This window comes from Orcinus orca, chromosome 14 (genome assembly GCF_937001465.1).
Source record: "Orcinus orca chromosome 14, mOrcOrc1.1, whole genome shotgun sequence".
NCBI lineage: Eukaryota > Metazoa > Chordata > Mammalia > Artiodactyla > Delphinidae > Orcinus > Orcinus orca.
In genome coordinates, this window is record NC_064572.1 from 74,178,371 (window position 1) to 74,197,237 (window position 18,867).

At 44.0% G+C, this 18,867-nt stretch overlaps 2 protein-coding genes across 2 annotated transcripts in view; both read left to right on the forward strand.

Moving 5' to 3' along the window:
- CASP7 (caspase 7) overlaps positions 1-5,439 on the forward strand; it is a 30,212-nt gene extending 24,773 nt beyond the window's left edge. The window contains exons 5-7 of the mRNA XM_004265822.3: positions 1,185-1,360; positions 1,719-1,848; positions 3,821-5,439. Coding sequence (XP_004265870.1) covers positions 1,185-1,360; positions 1,719-1,848; positions 3,821-4,044 — 530 coding nt within the window. The 3' untranslated portion in view covers positions 4,045-5,439. The remainder of the gene's footprint in view (positions 1-1,184; positions 1,361-1,718; positions 1,849-3,820) is intronic.
- A 1,217-nt stretch (positions 5,440-6,656) lies between these two features.
- PLEKHS1 (pleckstrin homology domain containing S1) overlaps positions 6,657-18,867 on the forward strand; it is a 37,417-nt gene continuing 25,206 nt past the window's right edge. The window contains exon 1 of the mRNA XM_004265821.4: positions 6,657-6,785. The gene's annotated coding sequence lies outside the window, so the exon portion shown is untranslated. The remainder of the gene's footprint in view (positions 6,786-18,867) is intronic.

Genomic DNA, 18,867 nt, shown 5'->3' on the forward strand with positions numbered 1-18,867 from the left:
GTAGGGATTACATAAGATAACTCCGGCAAAGTACCTAGATCACTGTCTGCCCGCAGTAGGTGCTCAAGAAATTCTTTACTACTTTTTTTTTTTTTTTTTGGCCACACCGCACAGCTTGTGGGATTTTAACTACCCAACCAGGGATCGAACCCGGGCCCTTGGCAGTGAGAGAGTGGAGTCCTAACCACTGGGCCACCAGGGAATTAAGAAATTCTAAATCTTCTTCTTCCCTCATCATTGATGAAGAGAAGAGAAGAAGAAAGGATAGGTTATAGTAATTAGTTAGTTAGCTAGCTAGTTAGTTAGAACCACAGAACCTTAGATGAAATCAAGCTGAGCCATTACATAATTTATGGTTCTTCTCCTCAGTATCCTAAATTGACAGCCAACCTAGCATTTTCTTTCTTTCTTTCTTTCTTTCTTTTTTTTTTTTTGTAATCTTACTTTTTACTTTTTAAATTGTGGTAAACGACACATAACATAGAACCATCTGAACGACTTTTAAGTGTACAGCTCAGTGGCAGCGAGTACATTCCCATTGTTCGGCAGCCGTCACCACCCGTCTCCAGAAGAACTCTTTTCATCTTGCATAACGGAAACTCTGTCCCCATTACACGCTAACGCCGCATTTCCCCATCCCCGCAACCCCTGGCAACCACCGTTCTGTTTTCTGCCTCCGTGAACCTGATTACTCTGGGAGCCTCATATACATGGAATCGTAGAGTATTTTTCCTTTAGTAAGTGGCTTCTTTCACTCAGTGTGTTTTATTTTCTTTAACAAATACTTGCCCAATACTCTTGTGGTCTGCTTTACAAATATCAACTCATTTAATGGGTACTCTTGTCTCCATTTTACAGACAAGGAAACCAAGGCACAAAATGCTTAAGTAACTCACCCAGTGTCACAGACCTAACGAAGGCCACACACTTCAGCAACCCCCTATGCTGTCTCCCAGCTGCTGCCTGAAGCCCTCCTACCCTTGGGGTTCTCTTCCTCATGAGAATTCTAGAGAATTCTAGAATTCTCCCCCTCTCTAACTTCTCTCCAGTGTCGTCCAGGGGTGCTTCTCCACTATCTGCCCGTCCCTCTCTGTCAGTAACAGCTGCCAGGCTGGAAGGGAATACTACCTCTGAGGTCCCACAGGACATAGGTTTTAACTTTTCAATGTTTAAATCGCTTGCAGCTTCTGAAGAGGACCACAGAAATTCAGCCTGCTTTGCCTGCATCTTATTAAGCCACGGAGAAGAAAATTTAATTTATGGAACAGACGGCAAGACAGCAATAAAGGACTTGACAGCCCATTTTAGGGGGGATCGATGCAAAACCCTGTTAGAGAAACCCAAACTCTTCTTCATTCAGGTAATCCCTTTCCAAAGTCCATAGAAATGGCAAAAGATTACACAATGACTTGGATTGTGTCATTTTTTACAAATCTACATGCTGTTTCTATTGGGGTATGCAAATTTGGGTTGTATTTTTCTACCTCTAAATCCTCGCCATCTGCATTTAGATCGCATTGGATCACAAATTATGAGAGTTTAAGACGTTGCAATATTTTTATTTGCTCTGCTTACTGATTTGACACATTATCAAATTATCTTGAAGATTGTTGCATTGCTAGTACATGCCAAGCGTAGACAACACTGGGACACGGCAGTGAACAGCACACGTGTTTCTGTTGCCAGCTTCACGGAGTGATCTCTGCTTTGATATTTAGGCTTGCCGGGGGACAGAGCTTGATGACGGGATCCAGGCCGACTCGGGGCCTATCAGTGACACAGATGCTAGTCCCCGATATAAGATCCCAGTTGAAGCCGACTTTCTCTTCGCCTATTCCACAGTTCCAGGTATCACGTCCATTGTCTGCTAACCAGACCATGCCATCTGGCCCACCGTCGAAATGAAGGCTTGCAGCTATGTCAGTTTCTTACTGCTGTAGAAATAAATTGCTACAAACATAGTGGCTTAACACACACAAATGTATTACCTTACAGTTCCAGAGGACGGAATTCCAAAATGGGTTGGCAGGGCTACAGTTCCTTCTGGAGACTGTAGAGGGGAAAATCCACGTCCTTGCTTTCCCAGCATGTTAGAACCACCTGCATTCCTTGGCCCGTGGCCTCCTTCCTCCAGCTTCAAAACCGGCAACCTCCCGTCTCTGACCCTCCCTCCACCCTTACACCGCTCTTTCTGACCACAGCTGGGAAGGGTTCCCCTCTCTTAAGGACTCCTGTGATTAGATTAGTCCCACCTGGATAATCCAGAATAATTTCCCCATCTTGTTTCCTTGACCTCAATCACATCTGCGAAGCTCTTTTTTGCCATGTCTGGTAACATATTCACAGGCCCTGGAGTTAGGGCATGAACATCCCTGGGCGCCATTATTCTGGGGGCCATTATTCTGCCTACCACAGGGACGTAGTCACTTTTCTCTCCAAAGAAGGCTGAATTCTCTCATTTATGATTATTATTATCATTGTTGGGAATTATAAGAACAAACATTTCTGTGGCACTTTACAATTTACCGAGTGTTGTTCATGTCTTTTACCTCAATCATCCCTGAAATAATTGCGTAGGTAGTTAGGAAAGGTGTTACATCTGTCCTAATTTTACAGATAGAAGAAAAAATTGAGCTTGGGTGAGTTTAGGTGACCTGCCCAAGGTCATATAGAGATTTTGGTATGTAATAGAGTTAGAGCTCAGGCCAGGATTCTTTTATATGGCAGCCTGTTAAGAGACACCAGAAATGCCTGTAGCAAGCAAGCCACCTTAGGACTAACCAAGCTCCAGGTCTGCCTGAGTTCAGTGAACTTCCTTAGTTTGGGGTAAAAACCATCACTAAGTTAGAATTCTCCCACCTGTAGTAGTAGTTTGTCAAGTGCTTGATACAGAGGTACTGGTTACAGTAAATAGGCCACTGTGTTTGGAAAACCAGTTCTGGCGGGGTCTACAGATGGGGTTTTGTGAGAATGATAACGTCCCATGTTTTAAGGATTGTGCGTGGAAGAAAGAAATCTGGTCTCCTGCCCGTGAGAGGGAGACGGAGTCACGGCAACATGTGTCTGTGTGAACCAACCTGTGACTCAGGTTGGAGGTGCTCTGAGCCAGGTCTAGCAGAACTAAAGGAAGAAGGGTGAACTCTAGGGAGGCAGGTGAGAGAGGCTTCTGGAAAAAAGAGCTGCTGTAACTGGGTCTTGAAAAACCAAACAGCAGGAGGAAGGGAGAGAGGGCTCACCAGACAGAGTGCCCAGGGGCAGGTGGCTCAGTGCGTTGGTAAAACTCAAAAGGCTGGACCACAGGGGCTGTCAGTCTGCTCCGGCTGTGCTAACATAAGACCACAGACTGGGGGGCAGAAATTCATTTCTTACAGTTCTGGAAGTTGAGATCAAGGTGCCCGGGCATTGTGGCTTCTGATGAGAGCTCTCACCCTGGCTTGTAGACCACTGCCTTTTCACTCCCACGGCACAGAGAGGAGCGAGAGACCATAGCACAGGGTGTGACAGGGCATTAGCAAAGTTCAAACCCGGACAGGTAGACAGGGGGCCACGTTGTCGTGGGCCCTGTGGGCTGTGCTAAGCAGCCTGAACTTCACCCTGATATAGGGGTGCAAGGGAACTGTTTTAGGTAGGAGAGGGACAGGATGAGATTTGTGTTTTAGAGTGGTTACCTGTAGGACACATACCCTGCACGGATAGGCGGGAAGTACTGTCACTTCAAAAAAGCACGTGCGAAGGCCCCAAACACCGACAGCTCCTACTAGGTGGTGAGCGGAGCAGTGGCCAGGTCAGCTGATTTCATCTTCTTTCTCTCCCGTTGAAGGCTATTACTCATGGAGGAACCCAGGGAGTGGCTCCTGGTTTGTGCAGGCCCTCTGCTCCATCCTGAACGAGCACGGGAAGAGCCTGGAGATCTTGCAGATTCTCACCAGGGTGAATGACAGGGTGGCCAGGCACTTTGAATCTCAATCTAATGACCCATGCTTTCATGAGAAGAAGCAGATCCCATGTGTGGTCTCCATGCTCACCAAGGAACTCTACTTCTGAAGATAACCATTCCAGGGGCGCATTCTAGCTGAGAAGCTACGGATCATTTGTTGATGAATCAGAATTTTTTTTTTTTTTTGATGCTCTTGAAAGATCCAGAAATTCTAAAAGATTTTAACTTCAGGAAAATTGATTCAACAGGAAACTTTCTGGTGCTGTCTTATCGTCTCTGAATTTTCAGAGATATTTTTTTTTTTTAACATTGTTATCCATTTGACGACTTTCTCTTAAGATTAATTTCCTGTTTGTCTTTCTTTTTCCTTGTTGTCACACTTAGTACATACAACAAAAATGACCTCTGCAGATGAGTTTTGGCTGTGTCCACCGTGGTTGGTGGTGACTTTGGTAGACCATCAGAGTCATATTTGTACCTGGCAAAGAGAGTGCTTGACAAAAAAACAGCCAAAGGGATATTCGTTTGCCTGTATTGCAGAAAGTGGGTATTGAATGCGGTTTGAGTGATGATTTTCATTGGCTTACAGCGGATTCTCGTGCAGGAATTCCCAGATATGTTAGAGGGGGAAAAAAGTGTAATGATTCTAATATGTAGTAGTCACGATCCGATCAGGAAAACAGAAACCATTCTAAGTATTTCAGTAGATGGAATTTAATAGAGGAAATTGACATACATAGATGATGAAAGAGAAGATAAATGAAAGGAAGCTGTTACCACCTAGGGCTATGAGGAGGTGTGGTTCCCTGAGTCCAGAAGCTGGGGTCATACACAGGAGCTGGAAACATGGTTGGGGGCTGGCTGGTAGGAGCTGGAACCACCTAGGAGTTGTGGGAAATGGAGCCGTGGCAGGAACAAAGCCATTGCCTGAGATGGGGCAACACCAGATGAGTCAGACATGGCAACATACCCGGGCTAGTCTTCCTCTAACACCTTACCCTTCTAGTCTTCCTCTAACACCTTACCCTTCCAGCCCTACCTGGAAGGAATCTGGCAAGGGCCCTGGGAAGTGTGATTTCCTGCAATACAGAGCATAGCAAGGGAGAGTGAGGCAAGGGAGTTACAGAAATAGATATGGGCCTGGCTCACAATGTGAATAGAAGGAATCCTATTCCCTGTGTTCAGTGAATCATCCAGTCAATCATTTATTCATTGAGTTGTCAGATAATCTTTGTGTTACCTGTTATGTGCAAAATCATCTATTTTAGCTTTACAATCTGCCTGGAACTTTTTAGGTTATCCCAAGCCTTATTCTGGGTAAATTTTTTGTTACCTCTAATTCTCTAAATGGGGGAAGGTTTATGGCGAAGATATTTGCACTGTGTTTTCAAGGTGGTGTCCCCTTTTGAATCCTTGATAATTACTATTTTACTCTGCCCGATAACTTGTTAACAAACAAATGTTTATATTTATTGATTAAAATGTGGTTGTTTTATTCCTAATCTGCTCAGTTTGCTTTCCTTTTGAAGTTTTTTTTTTATTTCAGTGGGAAAATGAGAAAACAGGGTAAGAATTGACCCTACTGACTTGACCTCAACACAAAATGTAATTCATATTTTCTTTTGAAGCTCGAACATTAATAAAACAACAAGTAAACAATCACTTAGGAAGCTGAAACTCTTCCCATAAAGGGTTAATGAACTTGTAAAGCTGTTTGTGATGGGCTGGCCCTTTTTAATTTGGCAACAAAATCAGATGGTGTAAAAGTATCTTCTTTCAATAAGAAAACTAATTTAGGGCCAGTTTATTAGACTTGTCCCTGTTTCCTGCCCGTCTAAAATCCACCAAATGTTCAAAATTTAAGTGGTGATCCTGAATCAAGAGAATCAACAAGCACCTACCCCACTTTTCTCAGAATTCACAGGCTGTGCTTTGGGAAATAGACTCCCCTGTTAAAGGTTCCTGTCTTAGAAATAAATATGCCCAAGGGCATTGTAATTTGAAGTAAAAACCATGGCACTCTACTTATTGACATTTGCCTTGTAAGCTTCATTAAAGAGACAGAAGTGATTCCAAGTGTCAGCATTATTCTTTTTTTAATTCTCTGAGCAGTCATTAAGCTTATAAAATAACATTACCTCATGCCCCTTAGTCCAGAAATATAAATCGCTGTTAGGAAAGAGCCTTCGTTTATCAAGATCAGAAACCCTGTTCCAAGCTGGGTATGTGTTCATACCCGTCTCCATTCTTAAACTTTCCAATCTTTTTATAATCTGAAATTCTGATGACAAATTGCACTAAAGGAGAACTCAGTCCTGGTGAACACACGTTCCTGGTTATTGTCATTTAGAATCCAAGCTTCCCCCTTGCAAAAGTACCAGGCAGAGTGCTGCTGTGGGTGAGGAGGATGCCTCACTTGGCATGGTGGGCTCAAGTCTGGGTTTATCTTTGTTTGCTTTTTCTCATGGTGCCACTAGCCTATTTTAAGTGCCAGCTTTAGGCTCTGCCTAGAGCTTTTTCCTCTGAGCAAATTTCCATAAACCATCATAAGCCTATTATGTTTATAAATTGCCCAAAATAGGTCTCAAAGTGCTGGAATGCAGTGTATTCAACATGGTTTAAAACCTCAAGAAAATCAAGGTTTCTCTGTAAGAAAGAAGATAATGTGCACTGAAAGGACATAGACACCGGTTGACAAATCCTTTCTTTTGTCCAGCCTTGCAGTGCGTCTCCTGAAATCTTTTGTCCAGATACTCTGGCCACCAAGGATTGCCTTTTGACTTCCTAGGAGCACACCTTTCGTCTGGCTTTCCATCTGTCAGGCCTTTTCCAGCAGACATCTGGCCAGGTGAGAAGCTGCGGTGGTCACCAATTTAAAGCAGCAGCCATGCATCTGTGTCCTTAGGCAGGGACACAAATAGCAGTAGCCCCGGGTACCATGAATTTCCAAAGGAATGTGATCCTTCAGAGTTCTTCAAAGATAAGGGCAAGATCAAAAGGTTCTTTTACACTGTCTTGCCTTGTAAATGTTTTTGCCTTGTAAATATCAATACCAAGTGTGTGCAGGCAACATCCACATCCCCTGGGAGCTTGTCAGAAATGCAGAATCCCAGGCTCTGCCCCACTCAACAAGTATCTGCATTTTAACCAGATCCCCAGGGGATCCACCTGCACAGGACAGTTTGAGAAGCTCAGTGTTGAGGGCAAGGACCACTTGTTTACACATTTTTGCTTCCCCTCTCCACTGAAACTGAAGCTGATAATATAGTATATACCTAAAAAGAATTCATGGAAAAACATCTATTTTGGAGTTTTCACAGAAGACATGTTCCAAGCACGTCTTAACCTTCAGCAAAAATCTTCTTGTAGAACTCTACCATGCCCTTAATTTCCATGGTATACTTTCTATGCCCTTCTCCATTTTAGATGAGCCTTCTGCTGAGTGATATAATAGGATTGTTTTTATGTTCTCAACGTGTTTGAGAATATGAATTGCAGGCTTTAAGATGTCTTCCTAGACAGAATGGGATTAAAGGATCCATTCTGCACATGTTTCTGCTGTGGGCAGGAGCTGTTGTGCGTTGAAACCACAGATCCTGTCTCTTCCCACCAGTCCTCCCACTAGAGAGAATTATCACCTGTCCCTGCCAGTGTGCCCTCGGGCCATAGATCACATCACCCTTCCGATAGATTTCAGGACTTTGTTTCGGATCAGATGGCAAATAATTCTTTCGGATTCATAAATCGTTAACACAAATACACCAAGAGGGCTTCCCTGGTGGCGCAGTGGTTGGGAGTCCGCCTGCCGATGCCGCGACGGGAGAGGCCACAGCGGTGAGAGGCCCGCGTACCGCAAAACAAAACAAAAACAAAAAACAAATACACCAAGAACACACGTGGAAGACCCCAGCCACCACCGCAGTACTGGTGTGGACGTGGAAACTCCATTAGCTTGCAGGTTCATGCTTGAATAGCCTTCTAAAAGTACATGATCAACATCTGAAAACCCAAAAGCCGAAGATGATGAGTTGGCTTTGGCACGGGCTTTGGTTTATATAAATGTTTATGGCACTACAGTTTTCTAATAAGTTTGTTTTAAGCATTTAAAGCCAAACGATGTCAAAGGATTTAAATTTGGAAGGCACTTGGGGTTGATATAACTGCAGAAATACAAGGCCAGGCATTTCTTGACCTTTGATGGTCTGACCCAGGTAGATGGCATGAGGTTCAGGAAGGATTTGGGAAAAAGAGGGAGGAAGAAACAGTATGATAGGTTTGGTCTAAATTGCTAGTTCCAGGGAGGTCCCTGGTGCCTCGTGGTTAGGACTCCGCGCTTTCACTGCCGTGACGGCCTGGGTTCAATCCCTGGTTGGGGAACTGAGATCCCGCAAGCTGTGCAGCACACCAAAAAAAATGGAATGAAATGAAATGAAAAATTGCTAGTTCCAGCTTAAGTTGTTTAAGGCATATCTCAATCCTCACAGCATCAAACTTTTTTCTTAGGATCCAGGGTTAGCAGAGGTGCTTTTAACCATCAGTATTTAGAAACCTGGCTCTGAGTCCCATTAAAAGATAAACTGAGGCATATTAAAATTTTAGGAATTTATTTGCTCCAAAGGGGAAGTGGTTAGAAGTGCTCCCTCAAAGGGAGCTGGGGAAAATCCTTTACAGGGAAAAAGTGGAAGCAGAAAGGAAAGTATTGGTTGGCTATAGTCTAAGCCCTAGTTGCCTGTGATTGGTTGTACCTAGCTTTCGCTTTCCTAAACTTGAGAACTAGAGAACACTTGCCCAGGAACTTCCAGAGGCTGAACAGGAACTTCAAGCCCAGGATGACTTTTGGAGGAAGCTTGGGAAGTGTGAGGGAGCTTGCAATGAATGGGTCCAGATGCACGGGCTTCTCCAGCTGGTATCTGCAGGCACACCTCTTTCCTCTTCCTCTCAGATCACTTAGGCAATCATTTCTAGGCAAGATGGGCCACTCGTGTTTTCCCTCTCCTCCAGTGCCTCTTAGGTACCACAATGTAAAATACTTTCTTTAATAACATTACTGACATTTTTAAAGGAACTTTTCTCTACCACACCTTTCATAATTAATATTAACTGGTTTAATGTTAAGTAAGGAAGGGAAAAGTTAATTCTCAAGTGTATGTTTTTTATACTAGGATATATGCAGGACCAACTCTTAAAAGCTTAGGAAAATCAGTTTTTGCAAATTATCTTTTCTGAAGCTTCCAGCTGTATTAAGTGCTGACAGTTTTTAAGCACTGAGATGAAAGAGACAAATTCTTTTTCTTTTGTGTTGCTAATTACAATTTTTCTTGGCATTATGAAGCCTGCTTTTCTCTTGAGACGTCTGCCAGCATACATTAATGGCACAAATATTTACAGACTGCTAAAGCATAGGGGCAGCTTATACCAAAAAAGCTATGGAACACTTGAAAAAAAGCCTCTCTGACACACTGTATTTGTCGTCTGTTACCCGGAATCAGAATAAACTATTCGCCCCTTAGCCTCAGCAAACGTGTTTAAAGAACGTTGTCCTGGGTTAAGTGTTTACTTTGCTGGCAATGGATGCTGAAGTCTTCCTTCAAGAGACTTGTGGGTGACACTTCGTTTTTTCAGGGTTAAAAATAAGATTTCCAAAAATATGTATGCATCTTACGGATGGCTACGCTGTCAACACTTTTCATCTCCTAGGCCTCCCACATGGCATGGAAGAGGTTTATCCAATGGTTGTTCCAAATCCCAGGAGCTTCAGAAAGCTAAGTTGAACAAGCTGGAAAATTTGAATAGCAAAGCCACAAGGCTCTTTGTACCGTCTCATTTTCCTAGTATGCTAGTTGAGACAAAAGGCTCTGGAGGAAGAGCCCTGTTCCCAGCCCAGCTTTGGCACTTCCAAGTTAGATAACCTTGAGGAATCTCTCAAGCTCTCTAAACCTCAGTTTCTCCATCTTAAAATGGAAGTAGCCATATGTAGGTAGCTAGGAAATTGTATCTACCTCTAAGTGTCTTGTGAGAAATAAATGAAATAATGAGTACGAAGCGCTTAGCACAATGCCTGGCACACAGAAAGTACTCAATAAATGTTTGACTATGTTTTTTAAACCAGCCTGACCTTATTAATAATTTAGGACACAAGAAGGAGATTAGGAAGGAGGGGGAAAAAGGAAGTGCAAGTGGATTCTAATCTACAGAAGAGGCTTTCTGAGGATTAAGGCTACCCATGCAGAGGAGAGGAAGAACGGGAGCAGGAAAGGAAGGCAAGAGAATTATAGGAAGGCCAAGGAATGGCGTAGCCACCAGCCTGAGCTTCGGAAGAGGAACGGGCGCTGAGTGCAGAGATGTCCAATAAAATACAAGGTGCCCAGTTACATTGGAATTTCAGGCAGAGCAACAAATTTTTTTGGTGTGTGTCCCAAATATTCCATGGAATATACTTATACTGAAAAATTATTCGTTGCTTATCTGGAATTCCAATTTAACTGGGTATCCTGTTTTTATGGGGTTATTGTTTATTGTGTGTGTGTGTGTGTGTGTGTGTCTATTTGCTTGTTTTGCTCAATCTGTCTGCCCCAGCCCTAACTCTGCAGACCATTGTTCCAGCTTCCATCACCTCATCTTGGCCCTGAATGCCCACCTCACAGGGATGTTGGGAGGATTTAAAGAAAAATGTGTGGAAAGGGCTTTGCAAACTCCAAAGAACTATAAGATCAAATAAGGAGACATTTCCTTTGGTGGGTGTTGTTATGAGTCATCAAGCAAAAGCCAGGTCTTTGTGAATTTAAAGAGATAAATGGAAAATTCCAGGGAGTCTAGGGAGTTTATTCAGAAGGGGCGATTCTAAAGACCCTGAAGGGGACTTCCCTTGTGGCGCAGTGGTTAAGAATCCGCCTGCCAATGGAGGGGACCCGGGTTCGAGCCCTGGTCCAGGAAGATCTCACATGCCACGGAGCAACTAAGCCCGTGTGCCAAGCCCGTGAGCCACAACCACTGAAGCCCGCATGCGTAGAGCCCGTGCTCTGCAACAAGAGAAGCCTCTGCAACAAGAGACGCCACCGCAACAAGAGAAGCCCGCGCACGGAAACAAAGAGTAGCCCCCGCTCGCCGCAACTAGAGAAAGCCATGCGCAGCAACGAAGACCCAATGAGGCCAAAAATAAATAAAATAAGTTTATTTTTTTTAATTCTAAAAAAATAAAGACCCTAAGGAGATTGACCAGATGTGATGGTTCTCAATTGTGACTACACCCTAGAATCACCTGGAGGTTTTCCCAGTCCAGTGCCCAGGCAGTATCCCAGACCAACTAAGTCAGGATCTCTGAGGGTGGGACCAGGAATCAGTGTTGTTAAACCTCTCCATGTGATTCCAGTTTGCAGCCAAACTTTAAACTAGTGGTAGAATGCACCCTGGGAAGGGGTAAGTTGAACAGTTTAGAAACTTTAGAGCCTGAGGAGGGTCCTACGGGATAGATACATTCTTCAGTGAGACTGAGTGTAAGAAGGAGAGAAGGAAAAATAATAAGAAAAACAAGAGAGGAAGCAATTATAAAGATAGATATGTTCCGTCTGCTAAACTTTTAAAAATAATATAAGTACCAAGAGCAAATGAGTATGGCTAATTTAAAAACCAGGAGATTTGGGTGTGTGCTGGAAGCAGGGGTTAGATAAGAATACCAAGTAAGAATTTTCTATGATAAATTAACCAGCGCCTAACAGTCCCATAGCCGATGTGAACAGTGGTCCCTCTCATTTCAGAGGGCAAGAGGATCCACTTGTGATTGAAGAGAGCTCTGTTGGAGGATTTGTACTTTCAGTGAAGTCACAGTTGGTTCACAATTTCTCTTCCAACTTAGGACTTGTGGGAGCTGAAGACAAATTTCTCTTTCAGGCATAAAGATCTAGAAGGTGTGGGTGGGTGGATATGTGAAAATGCACTAATTTGTGTTCTGGGTAAACCGCGCCTACATAAGAAGCACCACTTATCTTTGACTGATCATGATAGACACCAAAAAGGAAATAACCTTTTATATGTATTTTTTCTCAGTCAACAGATATTTATTGAGATCTGTGCTAAGCACTGTTCTTAGCATTGGGGAAAGAACAGGTAAAAAAAACAGTCTTTTCTCTCATAGAATTTATATTTTATTCTATTTTTTTAAAATTTTTTTTTAATTTTAATTTTTTTTTTGCGGTACGCGGGCCTCTCACTGTTGTGACCTCTCCCGTTGCGGAGCACAGGCTCCGGACGCGCAGGCCCAGTGGCCATGGCTCACGGGCCCAGCCACTCCGTGGCATGTGGGATCTTCCCAGACCAGGGCACGAACCCGTGTCCCCTGGATCGGCAGGTGGACTCTCAACTACTGCGCCACCAGGGAAGCCCATAGAATTTATATTTTAGTGGAGAAGACAGATAGTTAATATGATTTCATGTAGTGAGAAGTATTATGAAGAAATAAAGCAGGATAAGAAGCTCAGGAATGGGGAGGTGGGTGAGAGGAAGGTTAAGTTAGGTAGAATGACTGGGAAAGGCCTCCTCAGAGCCACATCTGAGCAGAAACTTGAGCAGAGTGATGGAGTGGGCCACGTAGACATGCAAAGAAAGGGGTTTCTAGGCAGAGCAAGCAGTGAGTGCAAAGGCTCTGAGGCAGCTACCACCTGGGCCTATTTGAGAAACATCAAGAAAGCCAGTGCTGCAGAGCAGGATGCTGGGAAATAAGGGTGAAAGGCGGGCAGGGCCAGATCGTGTAGGGCTCTCAACCATGGCGAACACATTGGATTTCATTCTGATACAACGAACGGGAAGCCATTGGAGAGATTTGAGCGGGGAAGCGGTAGGATTTCATGAACTATTTATTGTCAAAGATACTCTGGAGAATGGACTAAAGAGAGAAAGTAGAAGCAGGGAGCCCAGGAGTTGCAGTAGTGGCCTAGGTGAGAGATGCAGGTTGACATGGTAGTGGATGTCATGGGAAGTGGTCAGGTGTGGGCTTTGTCTTGAAGGCAGAGACAGCAGGATTGGCTGACAGATTTGGAGTAGGGATATGCGAAAAGGCTGGAAATTAAGGATGATTCCGGTTTATAGCCTAACAGGTGGATGAAATGCTGCAGTTTCCTGAGACTGGGAAGAGGTTTGGTGGGAAGGGTGAGGATGGTGAAAATCAAGGTTTCTGTTTTGCACAAGTTGTTTGAGCTACCTACTGAACATCTGTGGTAGACCCTGATGTTAACCCATCCATTTGCTCTGCATTAATTTCCAATTGCTGTTCTAACAAATGACCACAAATTTCGTGGCTTAAAACAACACTAATTTATTCTCTCGGAGTTATGAAGTGCAGAAATATAAAATCAAGGTATCCGCAGGGCTCTATTCCATCTGGAGGCTTCAGGGGAAAATCTATCAATCTTTCCTTGCTTTTTTCAACTTCTAGAGGTTTTACATTCCTTGGCCCCTGGCCCCTTCCTCATTTCTTCAAAGCCAGCAGTGTAGCATCTTCTCTCTCCTCTGACCTCCTGCCTCCTTCTTATAGGGACCTTGTGATTCTAGCAGGCCCACGCAAATAAGCCAAGATAATCTTCCCATCTCAAGATCCTTAACTTACTCACATCTGCAATGACCATTTTGCCATGTGAGGTAACATATTCATAGGTTCCAGGGTTAGGATGTGGACATCTTTGGGGACCATTATTAACCTGCCACATCTCCTTGTCCTCAAAACCCTGACTGAGGTGAAAATAGCAATGTGCCCAACTACAAAACTATATTTCAGACATATTTCCAGGTAAAAGTGACAAGAGCATCTTATCTAAGGGGGACTGTAGCAGATGCTGGTGGCAGCCACATCGGTCTACTCCCAAGTGTCAACACCCACATGTCCCTCTGGATCCCTCTGGCCTCCTGAGCCCACTTTGCTACATATATGACAGGTCAGCAGTGCCAGAAATTCATGTCCCCCTGATGATAGACAGGAGTTGGTCTATAAATACCCCAGCTCCCTCACCCCTGGGTGGAATAACTAAGGTGAGTGTTGTAGAATAGCTTCCAGAGTTTCCTAGTGGGATCCAGCTCCAGTTACCCTCAGTGGTAACTTACCAGATACCAAACATTTTTATCAGCTGGCTTCGCCTCTTGGTTGTAAAACAGGGGATATAATACCTGCCCTGCTTCCCTCGCAAGATTTTTGTGCCAGCAGGAGACACTGTATAAGCACCTTGTAACTGGCAAACTGCACAATCAATTAAGCTGGTACTATTATGAGACCCGTAGACTACTAGGCCTGTTAGGCACCAGGAAGTCCCCTTCCCAGGGGGTAAAAGGGGACAAACCCAAGGTCTTCCAGTGAGCTGAAGCAGACCAGAAGCATAAACTTGGTATCGTGATTCTAGGCCTGGTGGGTTTCAACTCTGTCATGATGTTTATTACCAGGTGACTCTTAGATGATTCCTGAGCCTCGTGTAGCCTCTATTTACTCAAGGGAAACATGGAAAGGATGACTTCACACCCCCAATGCCACTATGAAGTACTTTGAAGAGTCTTTAAACTCAGAGAGGAGCCTAGCCCCTCCCATTAGAGGTATGGCTCCTACACAAACTCATTTATAAGTTAAATTACAGACACAACGTCCTTGATTTATTTGATAAACCCTTATAAAGTGCTTACTGTGGGCCAAGCACTTTACAAATATATGCTCATTTCATCCTTGTAACAACTCTAGCAAGTTGGTACTATTATCATTCTCATTTAAAGACAAGGAAACGGAGGCATAGAGAAGTTAAGTGATTTCTCCAAGAGCACAGAGCACAATAATGAGCTCTGGGAACTCTGTAAGTCTGACTCTATGCTTGAAAATACTATGCTATGCCGAGTCATCTTCTTTTTTTACCCTTCCTTTTTTATCCTTTTTCTCCTATAAACTCTCTCCCCCATCTCTATCCCTGGGCCAATTCCTCATGTTCAAATCATACATCCCTCAATCAAAATGATTTCCATTTGCACAAAACAAACAATTTAATGCAAACTGATTTCAACAGTCAAGAGAATTTCCATTTCTCCTAAAAGGAAAGTCCAGAGGAAGGATGGAATTCAAGCACAGTTTAATCCAAAGTTTACCAAGCCATCTAGACAGCGGCACTGTACCTCTGTGATGCTTTCAGCTCTGTTCTTTCCTTGCATCATCTTTATTATTAGGTTGGCTTCCCCGCATGGAAGCAAAATGCCTTCCCATCCACACACTGTGCTGCCCAGAGGAAGAGAAGGAGCCTTTGCCCCAGCATCCCACTCACAAGTCCTGAGATTCCCTCTGCTTCTGGACCAGTGGCTGAGGCCGACTCTGGAGTCGCGAGTGTGTCCACGGTCCAAGAGTCACGTGGGTCCCAGGGATCGCTGGAAGTGGGGGCGTCTCTTTTCTACTATGCTTGTCCCTCCCTCTCCACTATTGTAAACTTCACTGCCATTCCTTCTCTACCAACTCTGTTCCCATTGCCCCAGTGCCAACCAGGTGGGCAAAATAAGGATTCAGGGTCAGGGCAATAAGGGGAAAGGAAGGGAAAGAAAAAGAAGCAGCCCCCGTCATCCCTCCTTTGGACCCAGTGGTGGTCTTTTGGCTGTCTTCCCAGCCTACAACCTTTGGGCCATCTTCTATCACCTATACACATTCCCTCATCCCCAGAAACTGGGACCCAAGTGTTCTTTTGAAATAAAGAGGATTCTGACTTCAATCGTCTATGGATCCAAGGGTCCTCCTTTGACATCTGTGTCTACTTTTGCTTTTACAAATGAATTCAACTATTAAAATAGACACTGTTGTATGTATGTGTTAGGGGAGGTGGGCAGAGATGATTAACTTTATTCTGTTTTTCATTTCAAAAAAACTTCAGAGAATTTCGAAAGGATTTTGTTGCATAAACTAGACATCCATGTGGATGACCAAACATCTTAGCCCCTAAGTTCCTTGACTTCCTCATTGCCAATGACCTTCTTACACACTGTAGCTCAGCCACCCGCTCCCTGCAGCTGTTCTACTTTTAAGAGCATCAATCAGTAATGCTCTCTCCAAGCACCACTTCCTACCCTTCCAGCCAGCTTATTTCATCTATCTTCAATCTCACCCGTACTTCCTCTCCAGGAGCCCCTCCCATCATCTCTTCCCTCCTTATGCCCCTCTGATCCCATGGTTCACCTATTTGGGCACCCTTTTGCAATTATCCTAAACTCCCTTGCTCTTTTGTCCTTCTGTGGCATCTCCCCAGTACAAATGCTAACCTGGAATGAACCTCACCACCTGGCTTCCCCATGTCTGCTCCTGAACGGCTGGATGCTACTAGAGAAAATCACACATCAAGCAGATAGGAATCTTGCCAGATTTATGGTCACTACCCTCAATGGACTGTCAACACTTCCAGCATCAAGATATACTTGTAGAGTGAGTAAATATCTAAGGAAGGAACTCTGGGGATTCTGAAATGTAAGGATTGCATGCAGGTAGAGGAGCGAGCAAAAGAGGCAAAGAAGATCAATCAGTGCAGAAGAGAACCAGCCGAAAAAGTAACTTGGAAGTAAAGGAAAGAGAATTTCAACAAGGCTTCGCTAACTGCCATTGTCTCTTTTGAGCAAAACTCTGTGTCAGGCTACTCTGTGGACCAACAGCCAACCAGTGGAGGGCCAGCTCTAGGGTCACATGCTCGCCCCGATCCAAAGACCAGGCTGGCTCATTTCCTTCGACAGGGGGTTGAGGAATGGCAGTTTCAGCTAGCAAAGGTCACTGATCACAACAGACATGTGAAAGTATGCGGAAGCATCAAGAATCCCAAGGGCTTGAAAAGGCTGAAGAACAGGTTTGGTTGAAATGAGGAAATAGAAAAGGTAGAAGGATGGGAAGTTGCAGTCAGAAGGTAGGATACCAGCATCAAAGTGATCAAAGGCCAGACAGGGGGCTTCCCTGGTGGCGCAGTGGTTGAAAGTCCGCCTGCTGATGCAGGGGACACGGGTTCGTGCCCCGGTCTGGGAGGATCCCACATGCCGCGGAGCGGCTGGGCCCGTGAGCCACGGCCGCTGAACCTGCGCGTCCGGAGCCTGTGCTCTGCAACGGGAGAGGCCACAACAGTGAGAGGCCCACGTACCGCAAAAAAAAAAAAAAAAGAAAGAATGGGAGAGGCATTTAAGCTAGCTACTTGGGATGCAATGATCAGCAGAAGCAGACACAATACTAATAATCTTCATGGATTTTGCAGTCTTGTGGAGGGAGAGTCAAGCTTTAATCAAATAATCAGACAATCGAACATAAAATTATAAATGGGAAAATGTGTTCTGAAGTTAACACAGCACCATGATAATGTATCATGGGAGAATCTGACCTTGTCTGGGGGAGAGAGGGAATCACTGGGAAGTGATAGTTGAGTGAGATCTGAAGGATGAGTAGAAGTTAACCAGGTGAAGAGATGGGAGAAGAATGAATCAGAGAGAGGGAACAGTACATACACAGGTCAAGATGCCTAGAGGGCAGACAGTACAAGCGAGAGCTCTCAGAGGTGATCTTGGAGAGGGAGGCAGGGGCCAGGTGATGATGTCGGCAACAGATGCTCTCCATCTTACTGGTAACTGTACCTCAATTTTGTTCAGATGCTGAGGAAAAGAATCATGATTGGTCCAAGCCAGCCCAGGAAATCTCATTTCCTTTTGGCCAACAATGTCGTTGCCATTGCCTCAAGGGCGTCATTATAATCAGAACTGAATGGGTACTTAGAGCTCCTTGACAAAGGGACAGCAATTGGGGTCATGAGGCCCAGAAAGCTGTCAACCTATGCAGTTTCACACAGGTGGTGGCAGAGCAGGCCAAGAGCCCAGACCAACCAATCCCAGCCCAGGATTCAACACACTAGAGGGTACGAAAGGGCGCGTGTAAGCTTATAGTCAAGACAGACTCGAGTTTTGATTTCTGATGGTCACATACGAGCTGAATGACTTTGAGCAAGTTCTTTTTTCTCTCTAAATTTCAATTTCCTATTTTTGAAATTAAGGAATCACAACACTTATCCTGCAAAATTGTTGGGATTAACTAAGATAGTATATGTAAAAGAAAAATTCCCAACAAATGTTAGGTCATGTAATATAAACCATTCAGCTGTGTTTTGGTTAAGAGGCAGCAGAGCTAAAAAGAGCTGTTTCATGATACAGAAGGACAATTGGCAAAATCATGAAATAACTTACTTGATGTTTCAAATGAACAGATGATTGCTCTTTGCAATAGGCATTTCACTGATACATTGTTTACAGGTCACTGGAGATGGTAAAGGAAACTATACTTGCATTTCATAGGTATGTTTACTTTTTACAAGCTTCGTATTTGGTGTCTGCTTGCCAATTTTTTATTTTCTACGTGGCATCTACAGTACAAATAACTCTCATAAGCACTTGTAAGATATATTAAGCTTCTTCTTCAAGGAGCTTTGTAACACTAGCAGGAAAATATGACCAAAAAAGCCTAGAACAAGGTGGACTGGGTGGGTAGATGGCTGGTTGGATGGATGGATGGATGGATGGATGGATCGGAAGTCCCTCTGTCTGTCTAACTGGTTTATCGATAGCCTTTCCAAAGGAATACAGCCTTAAAGAAATTTTCTCTCTTCCCTTTTTTGGTTGGGTCCCTGGATTATTCCATTGGGCTGTCTGTAGCTTTATAGTTCTGAGTAGGTGGAGATCAGCACAAGCTTTTCATGAACTCCTTAGAGCAATAACTTGTACTATCTGCTTAAAGACCAAATGTAAAGATACTAAAAACTATTTCCAGAGTAGTCAAAAGCTGGCCTTAAAGAAACATCCAAAGAAATACATTCCAAGAAATTATTTCTCCTAAATCAAGCAAAACCCATCCTGTGCAGGAAGTGAACAATAAAATAATCGTTTCTGCATACCTGAAGTCCATCTAAGTTTGCTGA